Source organism: Crassostrea angulata, chromosome 8, assembly GCF_025612915.1.
Source record: "Crassostrea angulata isolate pt1a10 chromosome 8, ASM2561291v2, whole genome shotgun sequence".
NCBI classification, from domain to species: Eukaryota; Metazoa; Mollusca; class Bivalvia; order Ostreida; family Ostreidae; genus Magallana; species Magallana angulata.
This window is the reverse complement of record NC_069118.1, coordinates 6717654-6739424: the sequence shown is the minus strand read 5'-3', so window position 1 is coordinate 6739424 and position 21771 is coordinate 6717654. Positions and strand designations below refer to the sequence as shown.

At 33.5% G+C, this 21771-nt stretch overlaps 1 protein-coding gene across 1 annotated transcript; it reads right to left on the bottom strand.

Moving 5' to 3' along the window:
* Positions 1 to 10046: 10046 nt before the first annotated feature.
* On the bottom strand, positions 10047 to 20125 carry LOC128158062 (E3 ubiquitin-protein ligase TRIM71-like). The gene is made up of 2 exons (XM_052820747.1): positions 20020 to 20125; positions 10047 to 13032 (listed from the first exon to the last, which is right to left on the bottom strand). The coding sequence occupies exon 2, from the start codon at positions 13014 to 13016 to the stop codon at positions 11343 to 11345; it is 1674 nt and encodes a 557-aa protein (XP_052676707.1). The 5' UTR covers positions 13017 to 13032; positions 20020 to 20125; the 3' UTR covers positions 10047 to 11342.
* Between the last annotated feature and the right edge of the window lie 1646 nt (positions 20126 to 21771).

Genomic DNA, 21771 nt, shown 5'->3' with positions numbered 1-21771 from the left:
TGTAATGTATACAAAACCTTCAATATTATATGATAAAAAAATAACTTGATCTTGTTGATCGGAGCAAATATTGTTACAAACATAAACAAGAGCTTTTCTGAACATAATAAATCTATTATGTTTTCTATGATGAATTGACAATGGATATACCTATAAAATTTTCATATACATCTAATATTCTTAATTTATTTGCTGCGATAGTAAACTTTTGCTGTTATTATTGATGGTCTAATTTTCTTACAACTATGACTAGACATTTCAAGTTTTATAAAATGAAACAGCTCCTCATCACTTCAACTTTGTTTCATTGAATTTATTGCCAATGACTTTCATATTGATGAAAATCAATTTAAAGTTAACAAACGGTGAAATTGATATCAGAACGACATTCCACAAAAAGCCAAAAAAAAATTTATACGCTGGATTTGTATGTTAATGTTTTAAAAATAAGTGTTCAAAGACTAGGCTGATTAAAAAAATTAGTTGATGTTTGGAAGACTTAGAAATGTTCTAGATCTCTTACTTCTAGGAACAAAACGTCAATCAGTGTATAGACTGTCTAATGGATTAGTCTAATCTCTTTCGGCGAATGATCGGAATTAAAAACACAATATTGTTTGGGGTCTTTTTATACAGATGCTATACACAAAAAAAGCAAAGAAGTGCAGGACATACGTTTGTTAAACACCCAGAAAATCACACAATCTCTGTTTCCAGTTTTTTTACATAAAATTTCTAATCAGTTCTACCTTCATTTTCCCGATTATTTCAAGATTACATGTATATATTGTTACAATACAGTACTTAAAGAGATATAAGAATCAGTTTTACAACTGTGTAAAAAATATTGATATCTCTTTCATCCAAAAACCTGTTTAAAGTTTGGTATTTTTGATGAATGATTTATTCTATGGGTAATAGAAAGGAAAGCTTGAAACTCCTCCTTAAAATATTGACTGAAGCAGTTTTATATTGTGTCTAATATACGCTTTTACAACTATACAAAATATCATGAATTATATCTGTGAGTTTTGGTGGAATTATTGTATTGAAATTTACAACATACAAGTGTGGCCAGACCCAAACAATCATCTATATTTGATGATGCTCTTATTTCATTCAAATTACTTGTAATAAAGGACGGCGTCATCACACAACTAGTAGAATTCCATTTGTCTGGTTACTATTGTGTCTGTAGAAACCCAAATACCGGACAGAACAAATGCCACTTAAGAAAACGCACTGGAAACATTTGGCCAAGCGCGGCACGGGTAGTAAGTTGCCTCCATATTTGAAGGTGCAATCTCTATCCACTATTATACAAGTATTAATTTATTTGGTGCATTATAAACGTGTCATATTTAACTTACTTTGTTTTATAAAGCTCATCTTTTCAAGGGGGTTGGCACCTGAAATTCTAGTAACTAGAAATCTAGAGATGTATCAATTAAGACGTCATAAACGAATGTGCACAAAACGGCAACTGAAGTCGTCTACGTTGCGTACAGAATTTGTACTATCACCGCTCACAATTTGAGTGATACTGATACAGTTTATGTGGGATTATTATACCTATCCTGTGTCGACTGATGATCGCCTTAAATTAAAAAATGTTGACTTGGTACATGTAGAACAAAATGATTTTTTTTAGTAATAAACAATTATAAAGTATTGAACAGACGTTCAGCGTCAATAGCACACTACTGTGACCACTGTAATTGCAAGCATTTCCACCAAAATATAATTCTTAAAAAGTTTGAATGAAATTGCTTATTCACCCCTGCGAATTTTATTGTCATTTAAATGTAAGACCTCGTGTTTTTATTTGACCCTTTCAGTTTTGCAGTTAAAATTGTGCCTCGTGTTTATATTCTAGTCAAATATAAAATCAAGAGATTTATTGATTTTAAACTTTTTGTTCATTAATTGGTTGATAAAATGTGTTCTAGATATAAATGTGACAATATTTTTTCTGCTGTTGCGACAATTAACATGCTTGAAACATGATCTTAGTAGAGATCCCCTCTAGGGGTTTATTTTTTGATCCGCGCGTGACCTAGTACTAGCATCAATGGTGAAACAGACTATATTATTTCATGCAGAATGTTTCTTGAAAATGGCTCGATAAACTAATTTTCTATGCAAAACAGACACCCATTATTTTTTTTAAAAACATGGTATTGCACACAGCAAGCATCAAACATAGCTATGATTTTATTAAGCAACCAAATGTTGAAAATATAAATTTTCAAACACTCTACACGTGCTTGAACACAAGCGATAACTCTGTTCTGAATGTCATCGTTTAATGTAAATAACCGTAATGTAATAATAGATGTTGAAATAAAACATACATCTTAAAAGGTTTTCATATTTTATATTAACATAAATCAAAGTAAGATATGATATGAAAAACGACCAGTTCTTACGTATTTTGAGAATATAATCCGAACATCGATCCGCTTGAAATATCAAAGGAACAGAACATATCTCGGCGAAGTCTCGTAAACTTTCATTCGAGCACCTCTGGATTTATCAAATTCTTAGCAACGATAAAGAAAACATTCCGAACACATTCGCAGGAGTGTTACTGGTTTGAAAAAGAGTGAACAAACTACAATCTTTCCCAAGCTAATATTACTATCTACTACTTGTTTTCTCTGATTACGACATCTGACTGATGGTAAAACCTCTTTATATACAATGATTATTTGCAGAAAAAAAATACATCTTTGCTGATGAAATGTTATTTATCTGTCACAATAAAACCAGTTTATTATTCTTCATCACCATAAAATGTAAAATCATTTCATACAGGTTGACATAGTCGCAAAGCGCTCTTAAAATCGCTATAGTTTGATATTTACAAGAGGTGATTAGTTACGTGCTCTAAACACTAAGTTAAAATTCGGACACGGAAGTGTCGGATCAGTGTTGACCAGTCCGTAACGTTTTCCAAAATTTAATCTTTAAAACGTATTAAATGTCGTATGTTAGATACGCGTTTATGATAAAATTATCGATTTCCAAATTATGTTGGATCTAATGATATTAACTGACTCTTTATATTCATATAGGTTTGCGGACATATGGTTTTTGTGGTTTGATTGGCTGGATTGGTAGTGGTCCAACAGAGAAACCAAATAAAAAAATGTGATAAAATGTTCAGACTACGAGAGAGTAAAGGAATGCATTAGATACCTTATTAGTAAATTCACGTGCAAAGAGGACTGATATAATTCATCATAAGGTAAGATTTTTTTCGTTTTTGTTTATAGCATTATTTGCAGAGTATTAAAAAATCCCCAATATTTTTTTCTTTCGTTCATTTATATCAAATCCATTGGTTTCTCCCAAAAACTAATTTTCAATATTTACATTTGCAAATATGTAATGTCTAATGTCTAAAACTAGAAATTCATATTATACATATGTGTATAACCTCAAAAAGTTCTCTTTTAAGACGGCAAAGGTCAACAACTTACTCATCCAATCTACTTTAGAATTTGAGACATGATATAATTAGCCATAGTTTGCACTAATTAATGAAAAATTGCAAATATGTTATTGCTTTTAAATTCGATGCTTTGTTATGTTTTCTTAAATGAAAATTTATTTATCTATAAGGTTTTATTCACAAAGAAATATAAAGTTCATGTGAAAACAACCATGTTTTTTAGAAATCGAAACAGATGATTATATGTATATCATAGTAAAACAACATATAATGAATAAAAATACTATTTGTTACTTTTTAAACAAGATGATTTTTCTTATATTTTAGGCACTGCATTCTCAATATGAAAATTTGGCCGAAAATGGAATTTTTATTTGTCACAAAATATTTTAGTTTTCAAAGATCAGTTCTCCTTTTGAAATTTTCCATCCTAATAGCTCAACTAGAAATATCTTACGGAAGTTTGCAAGCTGGTGAATTGTCTGAATTGAACGGTACGGCTACTCATAAAAAAATGCCACAATAAATACCCTATCCACTACAACAACAGCCCTGGTCAGATCAACGGACAAGCATGCATTTGGACCAGAAACTGAAAACATCACTGCCAGTGAAAGATCTGAACACATAAATGACAGGGAGCAATTAATCAATGACAATGAAACCAGGGTTTTGAATTCTGATTCGGCTAGCGACAATATCATATTAATCAGTAATAAAACGTTCAATGAACGTGTTGGAAACACGACAGGGTCTTCTTTAAATGGTACCTCATCCAGTGACACGTTTTTCCACAACGCTGTATCAGTTACTTTTGTATCGATTGGGTTTACGGTCTCCTTTCTTAATATAAGTGTTATTATTGTAACTTTCTCAACAAGAAAACTACGCCAAAACACGTATCTCAATCTTATACTGACGCTTTCAGTAAGCGATTTCATTTTTGGGTTGGCCACATTATTAACGGGTATTCGAAGATTGTCCAATTTGCTCTCCAAAATTAAGGAGCTGTGTATCTTATCAAATTTAATTGTTCCAACGTGTTTTTTGGCCACTCTTTATCAAATGTCTCTTATTAGTTTGCATCGTTATCTTGTAATTTCAGGTTCTGATTGGGACAAAAAGCTGTTCAAACAAAAACGCAAGTACATCTGGTATATGGCTTGCTGGGTTTTGCATATTGTTCCGTTGTCATTCTTTGTTTCTCCGCTTCCCACTGAAGTTGATCACACATGTTCAACTGACACTGTTTTCTATGAAAATAAGTACATCGTATTTTGCATTATTGTTATACCAGAGGTCGTGTGCATCTTCTTGATCCTCGTATTTTACTGTTCGGCCATGTTTAGTCTTAAAAAAAATTATTTAAACGTAAAAAAAATCAACACTTTCCGATAGAATTTTAGAAAAATGAAGTCTGTCAGCGTGTTACTACTTGCACTGTTGGTCTTTTCGGGCCCTATGGTAGTGCGTAATTTTCTTTCAATTAGTGAAGTTGCAAATCAAGAATCATTACTTATTACCTTTCCTTTGACAAACATCAATTCATTATTAAATCCTCTCACTTATTTCACCAATGTTGTCGAATTTAAAGATGCCCTTAAACGCCCCTGCAGCGGACTTTAAGTTTCAATCTGTAGTATTTCGAAGTAGATAAAGTAATTACTATACACATGAAGTTATGATTATTTTCTGGTGTTTTTTTTTCTTTTCACTGAAAAATTGTTGTTGTGTTTAAGTGAAAAATTGTTCAGTGTTAAATCAAATAATTATGTTTTTTTTTTTTCTTAAAAAAAAACATTTTGAAAGTCTCCAGAATTGTTGATCACTCGAATTAATTATAAAGCAGCTAGATCGTGAATGACTGTGGAATGCGCCCTACAAAACTCCCTTTCAAGCAGAACAGTAGCAAAACCCCAGTTCAATTACATGTAACTGTTAAGTACTGTCGTATTTCTAAGTGTAGTTAGGGTAAACGGGTGAGTTTGTGATATCTCGTATGCCATAAATCTGAAGCTTTTTATCCATGTTTGATGATTTCTGATCATAAAAGGTATTGTAAATAAATTACTCGAATAATAACGTTGAGTCTCCTTTTTACCAAATTAAGTAGCTTTGATTATTTTTCTGTGATCTTGTTTATTTTAAAAGAAGTATGATAGTGCCAACACAGGATAGATAGTTCTGCCTTTTATTTAAAAAACCATTGTCAATACTTTCAGTCTTTGGTTTTCCGCAAGGTTGAAAATCGTATATCATAACTATTAAAACATGAAGCACATTGGGCGTATGGTGAATTTGTTAAACGCAAAATGATTAACTGGTCAAAGAAATTTGAGGAAATTACATAATAGCTACTGGACAATGAAGAGTCATTAGCAGGTTAAAATTAATGTTTGTGTCTTAAGTAAACTCAAGATAAAATTTCATGACATTACTTAAAATTGGCAACTCGAATCCATTTAACCCTTTTAAATATTATATGACCTTGTTTAAAAATTGGTCATTTCTTCAGGGATGATTTCACTACATTTTTTTCAAGTATCACATTTTGTTTGATCAATTAGTATTGCTGAGAATTATAGAAAATTTAGCAACACCATCGGTTTAATTAAGATTAGTCATGAACTTGATATTCCATGTAGGGCAGAGGAAACAAAAACAGTTACTGTTAAGGTTGTACACTTATTGAAACAGAAATCCTAATTGAAAAAAAGACGCCGCAAGTAGTCCTCTATCTGAATTCTCTTATTAGTGGTAAATGACATCCGAGTCTGACACTCGATATCCATTCAACGATCAACTAACAAATAGAAAGCTTCTAGGCAAGACTTATCACGGGAAAATGATGACTACCATGACTTTTAATCAGCATATTTTATAGCATTAGTTATAAAAAACAAATTAAAAAATGTTTAGCTGGGAAGAAATATCCTTTATATATCGTCGGAGGTCCTAAATTCGTTAAATGGTCCTTGAGTCGTGTCCCTTTTGTTTTCTTCGCGTATTTCTCGAGATTAGTTTCTAGGCTATGCATTCCGTGAATAAACATTTACTACGATATGTGACATCACTTATTACTATTCAGCAGCCAGTAATGCGATAAAAAACGGTGACATTTTTTATTTCAAATTTTATCTTCAACTATTGCTAAGATTTTTTATTCCCAAATAAAGTTTCAGATGAAAATGGCCAAATACACGTCTTCACCTAAAATTTAAGCGGTTGTCTTCCCTCTTGACATCCAGTCAATGAAAGTCATGTGATCTGATTTAAATATTCAAGGCCAAACAAGGATAATTTTAAGTTACGAGAAGTAAAGTTCCTTATAGCATTTGAAGTTTGTTTTGTGTTAATGTGGGTTTATCCCGTGTCCAAAAAGAAACAATAACAGATTATATTCCCCAACAAATTTCACAATGCATACAAAATGGTTAAGGAATATGAAAATTTCTGTAAAAAAGGCATCAAGGATATTTAAAGTGCCAGACTACTACTCTAAGATATAAAGTTTTTCATAAAGTTGACCCAGAGACTACAGATTTTTGAAAGAGTCCGGTGTTATTGTGTTACGGTTTATTATATTGTGATCAATTTGTTATAAAATAATTAATTTTTTTTTTATAATCTGTTATATTGTGCAATTCGTTATTGTTAGCACTATTGTCCATCATCAACTAATGTTTAGATTGCTTTGGCCTCATAGTTTTGTTTATATCTGACGTCACGACTCTAGGACCAGTTTTCAAAATGGCCGTCTACGCTTCATTGGTGCTTAGACTGCTCACTTATTTGTTTATCAAATAAAAAATAATGAATACAATATAAAGTTTTACGATGAAATAGATGAACTTTAGATATGCTATTAATAATTTAGTGTCACAATTTTCATTAAGTGATTAAAGTGGCAGACATTCTTAGGGTAACGACTCATGGACCTCCGAGGATACAGGTATATTATGTAGTAAAATATCGTCGCCATATTTTGTATATACCAAATTGCACTTCACATTATGAGGACCAACCGCTATCTTTTTCCCATTCGTAAATTATGGTAATGATATTGTGTTTTGTCGCCGAAGAAAATGTGCGGTTTTACACTAATTCTAGCACATGTCTATCTCAATATAGTCATGTAATAAATGTTTGATATTACACTTTGTATTGTTACCAACGTGACGTCATTTTAAAACACTTCGTAGGTTAAGGCGTTTATTGACATAGAATAAAAATGAAAATGGTAAAGTGGAGTTGTAAATTTGAAGCATTTAATGCTGTTTTATTATTTTTTTCATGAATTGATAAAAATGTGTTCGAAGAAAAATTTTCGTTTGATGATCTTCAAGAACTTCTTTCATGCTTAAAGTTGTAAACGCCATGTTATCAGTGAGTTATGCAGCTTAAAGTAATACTGTGGAATCATTACTATTCGCGGGGGCCAATATTTGTGGATTGCTTAAAATTTGATTTCATGTATTCTCTTATACCTACAAAAAAAGTATGACTCTAAAACGCTTATCTATTAATTAGTGGAGGATGTTAATTCGTGGATGAGATTCCTCTAAAATTGAACCACCATGAAATCGAATAATTCCACAGTAATTTTTACAGACTAGATTGAGGTTTAACAAAAGACCTGGCAAAACATGTTATCAAAAGAATATCATGATTTGCGATTATATATGATTTTTATCCAAAGAGTTATCTTTCCTATCCCCGAGTCTTGGTAACACACATCTCATTGGATAAATATCATGTATCATCGCCAACCATTCTATATCATTTATATCAAACGTGTGGTGCAATCCTTCAGCAAGCCATGCAAATATATACACCAATTCAACTCGTTGGATAAAGCAAATACAAAATTACACAATAAAGATATACTCTGTATATTCCATGCCATGATCAGAATATGTTATCTCGGTAAATAAAATGAATCTTTCTTGTCAGATAACTCAACAGGAAGTGTCGTACGCTGACTTAGGGATTTCTCAGTGGAAAGTGTCTAATTTGTCATTGTAAATATATATATATATATATATATATATATATATATATATATATATATATATATATATATATATATATATATATATATATATATATATATATATATATGTGTGTGTGTGTGTGTGTGTGTGTGTGTGTGTGTGTGTGTGTGTGTCTGTGGTATGTTGTTTATTATATATCTCGATATGTGGTATGTTTGTTAATTATATATCTCAGTATGAGGTATCTTTGTTATTACATATTTCAATAAGAGGTATGTTTGTTACTATATTTCTCAATATGAGGTATGTTTGTTATTATATATCTCAATATGAGGTATGTTTGTTATTATAAATCTCAATATGAGGTGTCCATCTTATCATATATCTCAATATGAGATATCTTTTTATGTATACCAATATTCGGTGTTTTTCTTATCATATAGCTCAATATGAAGTATCTTTCTTATTACATAAGTGTAAATGATCAATTATAGAAAAAGAAACTAGTAACATGTATGTTATTTATATATTTTTCAATGTAATGTATTGCTCCCATCGACATTTTAAATTTTTTACAGGTAATAAAGGGTATTTCCAAGTTTCTATAATATATGCGCATCACTAAATGTATATGCCAGCATATAAATTCTATGTTTTAATAAATTGCTTTTAATCAACTTTGATTCTCTTTGAATTAAAGTTATGCAGTAAAATTGTTGCCAGCTCAAAGACTTATCTATTATCTTGTATTTATTTGATCTATTCTTTAACAATGCATTTGAATTAAATTGTATAGCTTGCAAATAGTTAAAACTTCTGTAATTCAATGACAAAACACCAACTTTTTTTTTCTTTAAAAACATTCTTTAAAGTGTCGTATCTAAAATATAGATACTTTGCCAGTAAATTTGAATATATAAAGCACTAAAATTGGTTAATGTTATGTCTCAACTACAGACAGTTTGGACCATATTGCATGTATTCATTTTATGTTGTTTATTGAATCAAGCAGGTAAAAAGCTACAAAAGAACAAACAATCACATTTAAAAGACTACCAATGAAACCAATTCACACAAAAAGGCGTTTCATACATTAAAAAATGGAAAATAATTGGACTATGAAAACTAATAAATCCTACACAAACTTTTACATATATAATGTAATTCTTAGCATTCTGACAGTTCAAAGTATTGAAATATAGTGGAATAATATTTAAAACTGGGCAAAAAATAAGTCCATCCAAAGTAATATGTTGGCATCATTGCTGTCTAAATCTTTTGATAAGTAAATTATACTAAGAAAAATTATTATGCAAGGTTTTCATAAGCTTAAACAACAGAGTAGCTCACATAACCACAAGCTTCCAAATGGAAAAATTCTCGTCTTGTGTGCTGGCACGTGCTGTTAATTAAAAAAGGAGATAATTCTAGCATACATTTGGAGCTAAATTAATGTTATTAATGAATTACACTACACTCCCCACCTGATATTGAAAATATCACTCCTATATAATACAATAAACCGAATATTAACATATTTCTTTATGAAATAAATAATGATATCAAATTTAAACAAACAAATACTACCAAAACATTTAGCAATGCAGTGAATCGCGGTACAACAACGAGAATGTCACACGTCATGCATTAAAAGAATAATATCTGGTATTGGCCTTATGTAGTTGATTGGTTTCCCATCATTTGTTACCTTGACTTCGGCTTTGCGTACCAGGCCATCAACAATCTTTAAAGCATAGTATTGATTTCAATCGGCCACTCGATCCGTGCAGTGGATAAGTCTTTAAGAAGAACAATTAATGTCTCCCACACATAGATCAGGAACCACAGACTGCCATTTGGTCCTCGATGGGAGCGTTTGTAAATATTACTTCTTACAGATATCCCAGAAAATATTTTCCAAGAGATAAACACACCGCAATTGTTTGTGTTTAAAAGCTTGGCATCACAACAAGACAGATTGTTGCCTTATTTTAATAATAATAGCATTTATTCCTTGATACAAAGGTCTTCAAGTAGATCCAAAGAATCCCAAAAATCATCGATTGAACACAAAACATTACTTTTTATGCTATCAAGCTATGAATTTTTTTTTCAGGGTATCTCTCAAAATGGCAGAATCATTTTTTTGGAGTCTGATCAATATGAGCCCATGATACTGAAAGTAACTGGAGATGGAAAAATGATCATTGGTTTACTGATAGTCGTACTTTAGATATATGTGTATATAAATCATTGAAATAAATGAACATATGTTCTAAATACTGTGGTTTCATTAATTTTTGTGGGTATCAATTTTCGTGGATTTTCTGAAAACCACAGTTTCAAAGATACGTTATTTCGTGGCCAATGATCCTATCAATACAAAATGTTAGTTGAAATTTAACTTCAATGAACATTTAATTTCGTGGATCAACTTAACAACGAAATTCACGAAAATTGGTATTCAACGAATATTGATGAAACCACATTACATTTATTTTAATGCTGCATGGTTAAACTCTTTGTGAACAGTTCTTAAACTTTCTCAAAAAAAATATCTTTCATTTAAAATTCTATGCTCTCTTTTAAATTTCTTTTTAAAAAATGATTTTAAATTCACTAAAGTCGATAAAATCCTATTTGTGACATGCATTTGATTTTGAAAATCACTAAATACACAGATTACATAACGTCAAAATGTTGGGGTTTTCAATTGCATCAAACACGCATGTAGATATCAATCGTGAGTTACAATGCGATGTATAAACATTACAATCATATAATACAATCACTATCGACATATATTTTTCGTTTTTTTTATTTTTTTTTTTTTTTGCTATATTTGTTTCTCTCGTATAGATGTTTGGTTTTTCTTGAATAATCAAATTTTTTTAATCAAGGTACTGAAATACTTTGATGCGTTGGGCATTTATTTCAGTTATCCAAAGTCTGTCTTCGTCATCAACCTTTAAACCTCGAGGCTTTGAAATCCCATCTTTTGCCGTCAGAATGTACTGCAAAAACCGCCCATCGATGTCCAGCAGATGAACAAGGCTGTTTTCTTCATCAGAAATGAGAATATTTCCATCTTTATCGGTGTCTAACTCTACGGGACCAAAACTCCTGTCATCGTTTTGGATAAAACCTCCTTCATAAGCAAACCGAAATATGCCAGTGCGATCAACAACAATAACGGAACACTTAGTGCAGTCTGACACACAGATATCCTGGTTGACATTTTCTGAAATACAAATTGGTCGAGTGTAAAGATTTTCATTGTTGCTCTTTCTCTGAATTTCTTGGAAAATGTTCCCTTGGTAATTCATTCTCAAAATTTTTCCTACGTCAGATTCGTTTGTTTCCAATACTTTTAATTGCGCGACACAGACTAGAATATGGCCACTAAGACTGAGGCACATTCCAATTGGATACCATTCGGTTTTAATTTCGCCCATTTTCTGCAAGTTTTTTGCTACTTTTTTTATTTTTTTATTTTCCATATCAGTGTACAATATGTTTCCATCTTTCAATTCAATCAATTCAGATGGCCTACCAAAGCCAGTTTCCGTAGGAAATGTAGCCAGAGTCGTACCATTCATGTCCATTTTATAAACTCGGTTTTCACACCCACGGACCCACACGGCAGCTTGATTCTGATAAGAGACACTCAAACCACAGGGTAATTCTATGGTGGTTTTTATTTCCTTTAATTTTTTTGCCTTCACCAAGACCAAATGTGGGTCTTTTTGATTTACCAACCTTGATGGCAATAGTAATCCAAATAAGATATTCAGGGTCTTCTCAAAAGCGACATCGCTGAGGAAATATGCTGGTTGAAAGGAAGGTATTTGGAACTTTATTTCTCTTTCTGCAAGTTTTGAATTTTCATTGGTGTACAAAATTAGGTCAGTCATACTCTTGGCATCTCTCTGTTCCAATAAAGATGCACGTAGTTTCTGTAAAAAAGAAAGGTGGCTTTCAATTTCTTTCTTCTTTGCAGCAATTTGATTGCTATATTTTGCACTGTCAACAAGTGATTTTTGAGTGACTTCTTTCTCAATCAAATGAATGAAGTCCGTAAGATTCTTTGATCGTTGTACAACTGTTTGTTCCAATTCTTTACTTTGTTTCTTCACATTACACAAGACCGACTCCAATGCCTCTATATTCCGTCTGTAGGTCGGGATAAGATGATTGTCCACTTCATTCATCATTTCTGATATCCTGCGTTTGGCGTCGAGATAAGCAGTCGATATATCTTTCATGTTGTGACCGTTGTGTTTGCCGGAGATGCATTTTGTGCAGACTGGTATTTCACATGATTGGCAACTTAACTCGTACTTGTTTTCAGGATGTACATTGCAATACCCAAAGCCGTCTAGCTCCATTTTTCTAGTTAAGGTCATTTTCACAACATCGTGGCGTAGAAACATTTTCTTCTTTTTGTGGTCATTTTTGCAATCTATACACATATTGCCATCGCATGTCCGGCAAAAGAATTGTGCTGGTTTGTCTTCACAAAGATCACATATTACTGGGTCAAGCCCAACTCCACCTTCCGCCATATTGATTGTGCTTATTCTAAAAAAAAAAAAGCATTGCAATTAATGTATAATTTTGCTATCGTTTAATATGTAAAAAATGTACTTGATTTCTTTCGAGTATACTTTTTTCAAATACATCTGAAAAGATATAAAATAATTAATAATTGAACTTCATGTATTCAATTCAGTTCAGATTTTTATTATTGTATCCAAATGTTTTTGATTTTTTTATTCTCATGGATACTTTTTTGTAATTAGTTTTTTATGTAACACATATGAGATTTTAAAAGACGTGTTCTCTTCTTATCTTATTTATATTGTGTAAGGGTTGGGGTCTAGCAAAATAAAAGAGTGTGTTCAAAAACTTTGTACAGTATAAATACATTGGAATATGATGAAACAGCCAAATATTTATCACTCACTGAATAAGCTTAAGAGCTTGGAACAAGTGCAAAATTTAATACCTACAGGTGAATGATAAGGGTGCTTAAAGACTGAAAAATTGTATTTAACAAGTTGCTGTCCTTTAAAAAAGGACTGCAATACGTGGACCATATGCATGTGTTTCCAACGAAAAAGTGAAAGTCTTAAGATTATCTGAGATTCCTCCGACTCTAGCCGCCTACTTTTAACCACTAAATTTGTACGTTGTATTATATAGTAATAGCCCTGACTTTTCATCTGAGAGTTTAGGTTCAAAGTGTAAGTGTGTATTTGTGTTATCGGGTATTTAGTGTGACCAGAGGTCACGTGTGAGTTTTTGGACTGGTTCTTGGAACTGCTGAGAAAAGCCGCGTGTGAGTCCGCGTGTGATAAACGTTATTCGTTGGAGCCAAGTGTGTCCGTCTGTCGGATATATCATCTTTGTCATACTCTGTGTTTTCATCATTCTTTTCATTTAATACATATTTTAATATATATCTGGAGTTATTCTTGGATCTCAAGTCTTACATTTGGTGGCAGCGTGGAGCTTGGAACTTACGTGCGTGAAACGTTTGGAGTACGACAGCGATGGCGGCGTCCAGTGAACAGAAGATACCGATGTTCGACCCGAAGTCTATGACTTTCACCCAGTACATTGACGATGTTTTCGAAATCAAGTCTTGGGGATTTGATTGGGACTCTAACAAGAAACTGAAGCAGTTGGCGCTTATTTTACCAACCGGATGGTGCACGAAAGTATTCCGTGATATTCATAATGACAATAAGAAGTCATACGACTTGTTGAAGGCAGTACTGATCAAGGAAATAGATCGCACGGACGAGAAACGGCAGACAGCTGCATCGGATTTCCACAAGATTACACAGAAACCAGGTGAGTCTATTGATGATTATCGACATAGAATATATCGTAAATGTGAAGAGGCCTACCCGAATTTCGCTGAGGGAAACCGGTCAGAACTTTGTGCACATCGATTCGTTGAAGGTATTTACAACCCCAAGCTGAAGGACCAGCTACAGCTTGTGATTTGTCAGGAGCCTAAGATGCCCAATTTTGACAATCTGATTGATGTAGCTAGACGGCTAGCAGATACGGACACTCAGAGTTCTAAACCCTCTTCGAATGTGTTTCATCTGAGATGTAATTATTGTCACAGAGTTGGACATTTTGCTAAGAAGTGTCACAAACGACAGAGGGATCGACAGGACAAGCAAGACAAGAGAAAACCAGACGACTGGGTGAAAAGTGCTAAGTGTTATTCTTGTTCACGTCGGGGACATTTGGCCAAGAACTGTCCAAACAAAGATTACCATGGTCCACAGAGAAATGGAAAAGTCAATGAAGTTCATGATTCAACTTCAAACGATGCGTATCCGACAAAGTCCGTGAAGATTGGACAACTCGTCACTAATGCAGTAATTAATTCAGGAGCATCCGTCTCGTGTATTTCATACAAGATGCTTTGTGAGGCATTTCCGCATGGCTTTGACTTGAAAGATACTAGTGCTGTTTTAACTGGTCCGTCATCATTACCGTTAAAGACTAATGGTGTTGTGAAAACCTACATTTGTTTTGATGACAACGTAGTACCTTGTTCCTTACATGTGCTTGATGTGGACAATGATACATTTCTTATCGGTTGGGACATTATGTGTAATTTTGACCAAGTCACACTTAAGCCTCAAGAGAATTCAGTGGAGTTTGGATCAGTGATTGAACAGAACTCAGAGTCAGTTATGAATGTCCGTCTGACTGAAAATTCAGTCATCCCACCATTATCACAGCGTGTGTTGCGTGTGGCAGTCGATTGTTCGTCTAGTTCGTCTGTCCCCATTGAACGTTTGAGTGAGTTTGAAGAGAAATCTGGATTACTGCTTGGTCGCACAGTGTTGTCCACAGAAAACCCAAAGAATATTGTGATGAACCCAGATACCTACAGTAAGTCTGTTTACAAAGCCCAGACAGTTGGATTGGCTACAGAAGTGAAAGATCACAGGAGTACCTTAGATGATAGTAACATTGATCAGACAGAGTGTAATGTTAATCATGTGTTGTGTGAAAATTCTGCCAAACCTTCATGGAACATCGGTCAGTTAGATGAAGAGCCAAAGTCCAAGTTATTGAATTTGTTGTCAAGATACAAAGAGGATGTGTTTACCGGACTAGGATGTGCTCGCCAATATCCCTGTGAACTGAAACTGAAAAAAAATGCTGATCTGTCTAAAGTGAGATCTCGTAGATACAGGTTCAACCCTAAAATGTCTGCTGAAATTGAAAGTCAAGTACAGTCAATGTTACAGTCGGGAGTGATTGAACACAGCAAAACTGACATTTTGTCGCCTATTGTTCTCGCACGGAAACGCGATGGAACTCAGCGATTTTGCCTCGATTTTCGTTCTCTTAACACTGAACTTCAGGATGAAACTTTCCCTTTGATGACCCCACAGGAGGCGATGATGCACCTGAAAAACTCCAAGTTCTTCAGTGTAATTGACATGTGTTCTGCTTTCAACCAGATTCCTTTGACGGAGGACAGTCGTCGTCTTACTGGATTTCAGACATCTTGTGGTGTGTATCAGTTCCAGAGACTGTGTTTTGGTTTGAAAGTTGCACCGCTTGCATTTCAGAGAGTAATGCACCATGTTATAGGCAGCTTAGGATTTGAGCATGTACTTATCTATCTTGATGATTGTCTCATTCACACCTCCACATTAGAAGAACATTTACAGACCCTAGAAAAGGTGTTTGACTGTTTCAAAAGTGCAGGACTTACACTACGAACGGAGAAGTGTCATTTCTTTATGGAAAGTGTCAATTATTTGGGATTCAAGCTATCTGAAAAGGGTATTCAGCCTGACAGCAATCAGAGATTACCCCATACCAAGGACATGGGAAGAGGTCCGATCCTTTCTAGGACTTTGTATATATTTTATGTGTTTCATACCGAACTACTCAGATATTGCGTTACCATTGAGCAAACTCGTTGAGTCGAAGCGATACATTTGGAATTCGTCTACCGAATCTGCTTTTCAGGTATTACGTCAGTGTTTGATGTCATCACCTGTTCTGAAACACCCTGATTTTAGCGACACAGCTCACATACTCATTGTGCAGACTGATGCTAGTGATACTGGACTGGCTGGTGTATTATTGCAAGCTGATGATCATGGACTCGAGCATGCAATCACATATGCGTCGAAAAAACTTACCAAGACAGAACGCAACTATTCTACCATTCATCATGAAGCTTTAGCTATTATATGGGCAATTCGAAAGTTTCGAGATTATGTGTATGGCCGGAAGTTTCTTCTCAGAACGGATCACATACCTTTGACTTTTATTATGACTTCATCAAAACCAAAATGTTCGCGTTGGGCACTCGAATTGAGCGAATATCAATTTGATATGGAACATGTGAAAGGATGTGACAATGCGGTTAGTGACGCGTTAAGTCGTGCCCCTATAGAAGACGATGAGATTGAGTTACCTGTTATGGCAGTGACCCGTCAGATGCGAGCTAAAGTGGACATTATCGAGAAATGTCATTCCGTAGGACATTTTGGTGCTCAGAGAACTCGGGAACTAACCAAACTCGTCAACGATAAGATTACCCTATCAGAACTTTGCATCGTTTTGTGAACGCTGGAGTGTGAAGCAAAGTTTTACACCTATTGTCCGTCCACAAGCTAACCCTGTGGAGCGCTCACATAGAACCCTGAAAAGTTCGCTACAGAAAGCAGCTACCTCAGAAGACGATTGAGATTCCGTACTTCCGGAAACTGTTCTCGCTCATAATTCCGTACCAAACAGAACAACACGGATTCCACCATTTTATGCACTATATGGTCGTCAGAGTTCTGTGTCACAGCTTTTTCTGGATCCAGAGGAGAATATGATTCCGCGTGAGGAGGAAGAAAGTATGCGCGAAATATGGGACTTTTGTCATGAGAACCATATGAAGGCAAAAGAATCGCGTCAACAAGATACAGCGACTCGACCTTCTCGAGAGTTTGGTGTTGGTGACCGAGTAGCACTCAAGACTTTAAGTGGCCCGAAATTCCGGAAAACCCATTTTTAGACTGGTTTTCGCGTGACCAAAGTGTATGGTGATTTCCTGCGCATCCATTCAAAAGACCTTGTCATTAGACAGACAATTATCGTTAGCAAGGACTTAATTGTTCCTGATGATTCCGTTTGAATTAACTGTTTACTTACAATTTGCATTTTATTAGCTTTTTAATTGATTTATTGTAAACGCTTCTTAAGGGGGGAGGAAGTGTAAGTGTGTATTTGTGTTATCGGGTATTTAGTGTTACCAGAGGTCACGTGTGAGTTTTTGGACTGGTTCTTGGAACTGCTGAGAAAAGCCGCGTGTGAGTCCGCGTGTGATAAACGTTAGTCGTTGGAGCCAAGTGTGTCCGTCTGTCGGATATATCATCTTTGTCATACTCTGTGTTTTCATCATTCTTTTCATTTAATACATATTTTAATATATATCTGGAGTTATTCTTGGATCTCAAGTCTTACAATACCTCTAAAATAATTATGATCTTTATTAATGAAGACTGCATGTATAGTATCAAGCATTCGGCGAATTCTACTATTTGCGCAAACATTACGCTTTGTTAACTTTGTTAACTTTGCAGTGACAGCTTTGTGTAAATTAATTTCATATTTTGATGTAATTTATTTGAGATTTTAACTTTTATAGTGACAGAATTATTCAGTCATCCATCATATACAGTCACATAATTATTCAATAATACTTAAATGCTTAATAATTCATAATCGGGAAGTTTTCGGAAAACAACAAAACATTGCAAATTATGCTATTTGATGCCTGTTGTAGTTTCGGCATAACATTAACTTATTTCATAATACTGATAATTCATATCATATGCCGATCATTTCTTTAAAAGGAATTCTTTGTTTCTGTACCGTTTACCGACAACTCTACAATTACAGCGCCTTTGAACTTATGTGTGCATATAGCATAGAATCCTGATCCCGATTCATTTGATAGCCTGGTTCCCTGAGCAACCCTTTACGCACAGGAACCAGACTAGCTCATGCGCAGGCTGAATTTTCCCCATAGCATCCGGTTTAACCTCGCTTATATATTTTCTGCGTGGACCTCAGGGTCCACGCAATAAATCAAGTATTCTAGAGTATGCATTGAAATAACAATCATATGATTTTGTCGAAAATTTGAAGATGTACATTTCAATTTCAGATTAACACTTTCCAGTTCTATCTTATGGTATAAATTATCTTAAAAACTCTCATCAGTTCATTTCACAAATAATATAATATACGTAAATACCGGTACGTTCTCTGTGGAGATTAACACCCTTATTTTGGCCAATCTCTGACCTAGAGTAAAAACAGCAAAACTTTATTGGCTTGGTTATCTATGCTTGGGATTCAAGCAGTTGTAATTATTTTACAAATTATCAAATATGTCATGTTTGGTGAATTTTTAACCCCTAGTATAACTCCTTTTTACCAAGAAAGTTATGGTTTAACGACCCTAAATCTACAATATTTCATAACACTTTGACTATTTCGTTTTTAAATTTATTATAAAAAAAAACAATCGTTCTTGTTTGACCCTTCATTTTAAAAAACTTAAACCCCCTGAAGGCCTATGATTTTTCTACAGAAACTAATGCACAGATATATTAATTTTTACAATAAGGTTCTTTTTTATAGGCAATCATTTTTTTTTTTGTTGCAGGACACTTTCCATCAAATGATTACCAATGTTATGATGACAATGCCCCGTTCAGAGGGCCAGGTATGGGAAGGAATTTATGTAACAAGAGAATATTCCAACAATTCAATGGACTGCTTAAAGAGCTGACATCAATATAATTGAAAACTGCTGGCGGAAATTAAAACAGGAATTGTTTAAAAGGGTACAAAATTAGAGATCTCCAAATGACCTGGAAACGCATAACATGTATGGTGAAAATATCCATCCTAACTTCATCCAGGACCTTTACAAGAGCATTCCACTCAAAATCAAAGCATTAATAAAGGCTTAGGGGCGTTTAACAAAATGCTGAGATAAGATTAAACTTGTAAAATGATGTAGACTGACGATAAACATTGATGACCTAGTTTTCTTTACATCGCCGCAATTTTATTTTTACGAATACTTTTGATACGAAACTGTATATCGATATTTACAACAAAGTTATTTTTTCTATTGTAACAATATATGCTTGTGCAAATTTCATCTTTCCAAATGAAAGGAATATGACAGGCAGATCATGAAAGTTCATTTATGAACGTTGAACTTGGAGTCATTTAAGGCACTCTTTCTTCCGCGATCTGTTACCATTTTTTTTTTTAAATTCGACACTTACAAAGCCTATCCACATATCGGTGCCTAAAAGAATTAATCATGCCTGGCCCCAATTCCAAGTCTGTCTGGTCGTAGTACATGTTTAAAGATTTTTAAAAATCGTATTACTTCAAATTAAACTTGTAAGTGCAACCTTGCCTCTATTCCTTGAGAGTATGGTAACTATTCTTAACAGTAGCAATTAGTTTAAATATAAAAAATATAAGTCTTACCTAAATCATATCTGCGTTATGGAAGAATTTTATATAAGCCATTTTGCTTGATCAAATCAACTTATCTGGGATATTAAGAGGACTGGCCCCTTATATCAACAGGCCTTTTTCAACAACCTTACAACAAGAGGCCCATGGGGCCACATCGCTCACCTGAGCAACAATGGGCGTTCAAAAGATATTGTGCCATATGGTCCCTCGGTAGAATAACAAAAAATAAATATTGTCAAGTATTCGAATTTTACACTTATTTTTGCATACACGTAATCTTTGACATTGTACATTCATGAAGTACTATTTTTTACCAGAATAAGAAAATCCTACGCAAGATATAAAACTAAACATTTGGTAGGGGTACGCTGTTAAGTTGTTAACTTCCAATATTTTCGTTCTGCCCCCCCCCCCCCCCCCCACTTTGTAAAGCGATCAAAATATATGAGAGCATATAGGTACATTTTTTTCATCAACTACTTACTTGTTATTGTATTTTAAAAAAAAATTTAATAGTTATTGTATTTTATTTTAAAAATCCTACATGTATAGATGTGAAGAAGAAAATTGTACCTCAATGTGCTTAATTCCTCAAATTAAAAACATTCAAAAATTTTAATGTCTTCTCCATTATAATTAAATGACTGTTATTTACCTCGCGTACAAACCAGGATAATTTTCCGCTGTGATATTTTCTTAGGAATAGCGATAATTACTTTATCCCTGCAACAGAAATGTGTCAGAACTATGGAAACTGTTTTAAAGATGTCGTTTTTATTTACTCGTGTCTGAAAAACTATAAAAATTGATGTAGATTTCACATTATTTATTGTATAAAGAGGGGGCCCCAGAGAGTAGGTATATACAGAATATCATTCTTTTATTTTGTTTGTACAAGTATTTAACATACTCTAATTCATAAAGAATTTTTAATCTTCAACCAAAATTTCCGCGTCAATCGTAGAATTTTAAGCAAGATACAGAGCTCACAGTTCCCCTAGGTTTGAGTCATATTTTGTTCACATGAGTTTATTACATTCAGCTTAAGATTTTTAACTTGGTATTTCCTATTCAGCATTTAAAATGGAAAAAAAAGAATGGCCTAAGATTTTCAATTCTTTTATTCACTCAAGACCAGTTCACTGGTATTTGAGGTTCAAAATCAGTTTATACAAATGTACACAAACACAGTCAAGGATCACATGTACAGTAGGAGTAATAATGACGAAAAAAGGTTAAGTTTACAATTCAATAAGTTGTTAAAGTTGGTTTCTGGAAGATCAGACTTTGAAAATTTTCTTAAGGTTCCTCGACACACCAAAATTTTATTTTATGGATCGATAGAGAATCCTTTTTGAAACATGATTCCACAAAACAGAGATCAATATCGGCTTTCAGTTATTTTATACGAATTTTTTTGTATTTTTTCAGTGAAATAGGAAAAACTGTTTTGCAGACAAACAGAATATATTAGAGCTTAAAACTTGTTGTCAATTAATGTGTAATATAATTATAAATAAATTCATGCCAAAGATCGTTTGGTCAAGTGTTTAATTTTTTAATTAAAAAAATATTTCTGAAAATCAAAATTGTAATTCTTTAATATCTTTTTAATCTATGGATAAAATTTTAAAAATAACATATAGTCACATAAACTATTTACTAAATAATGATATTTTACAAAGAAATTGAAATGAAAATGCGAAATTTTGGAAAAATTGCTATTTATCAAATTTGAGCCGATCCCGATTGAAAAAAAAC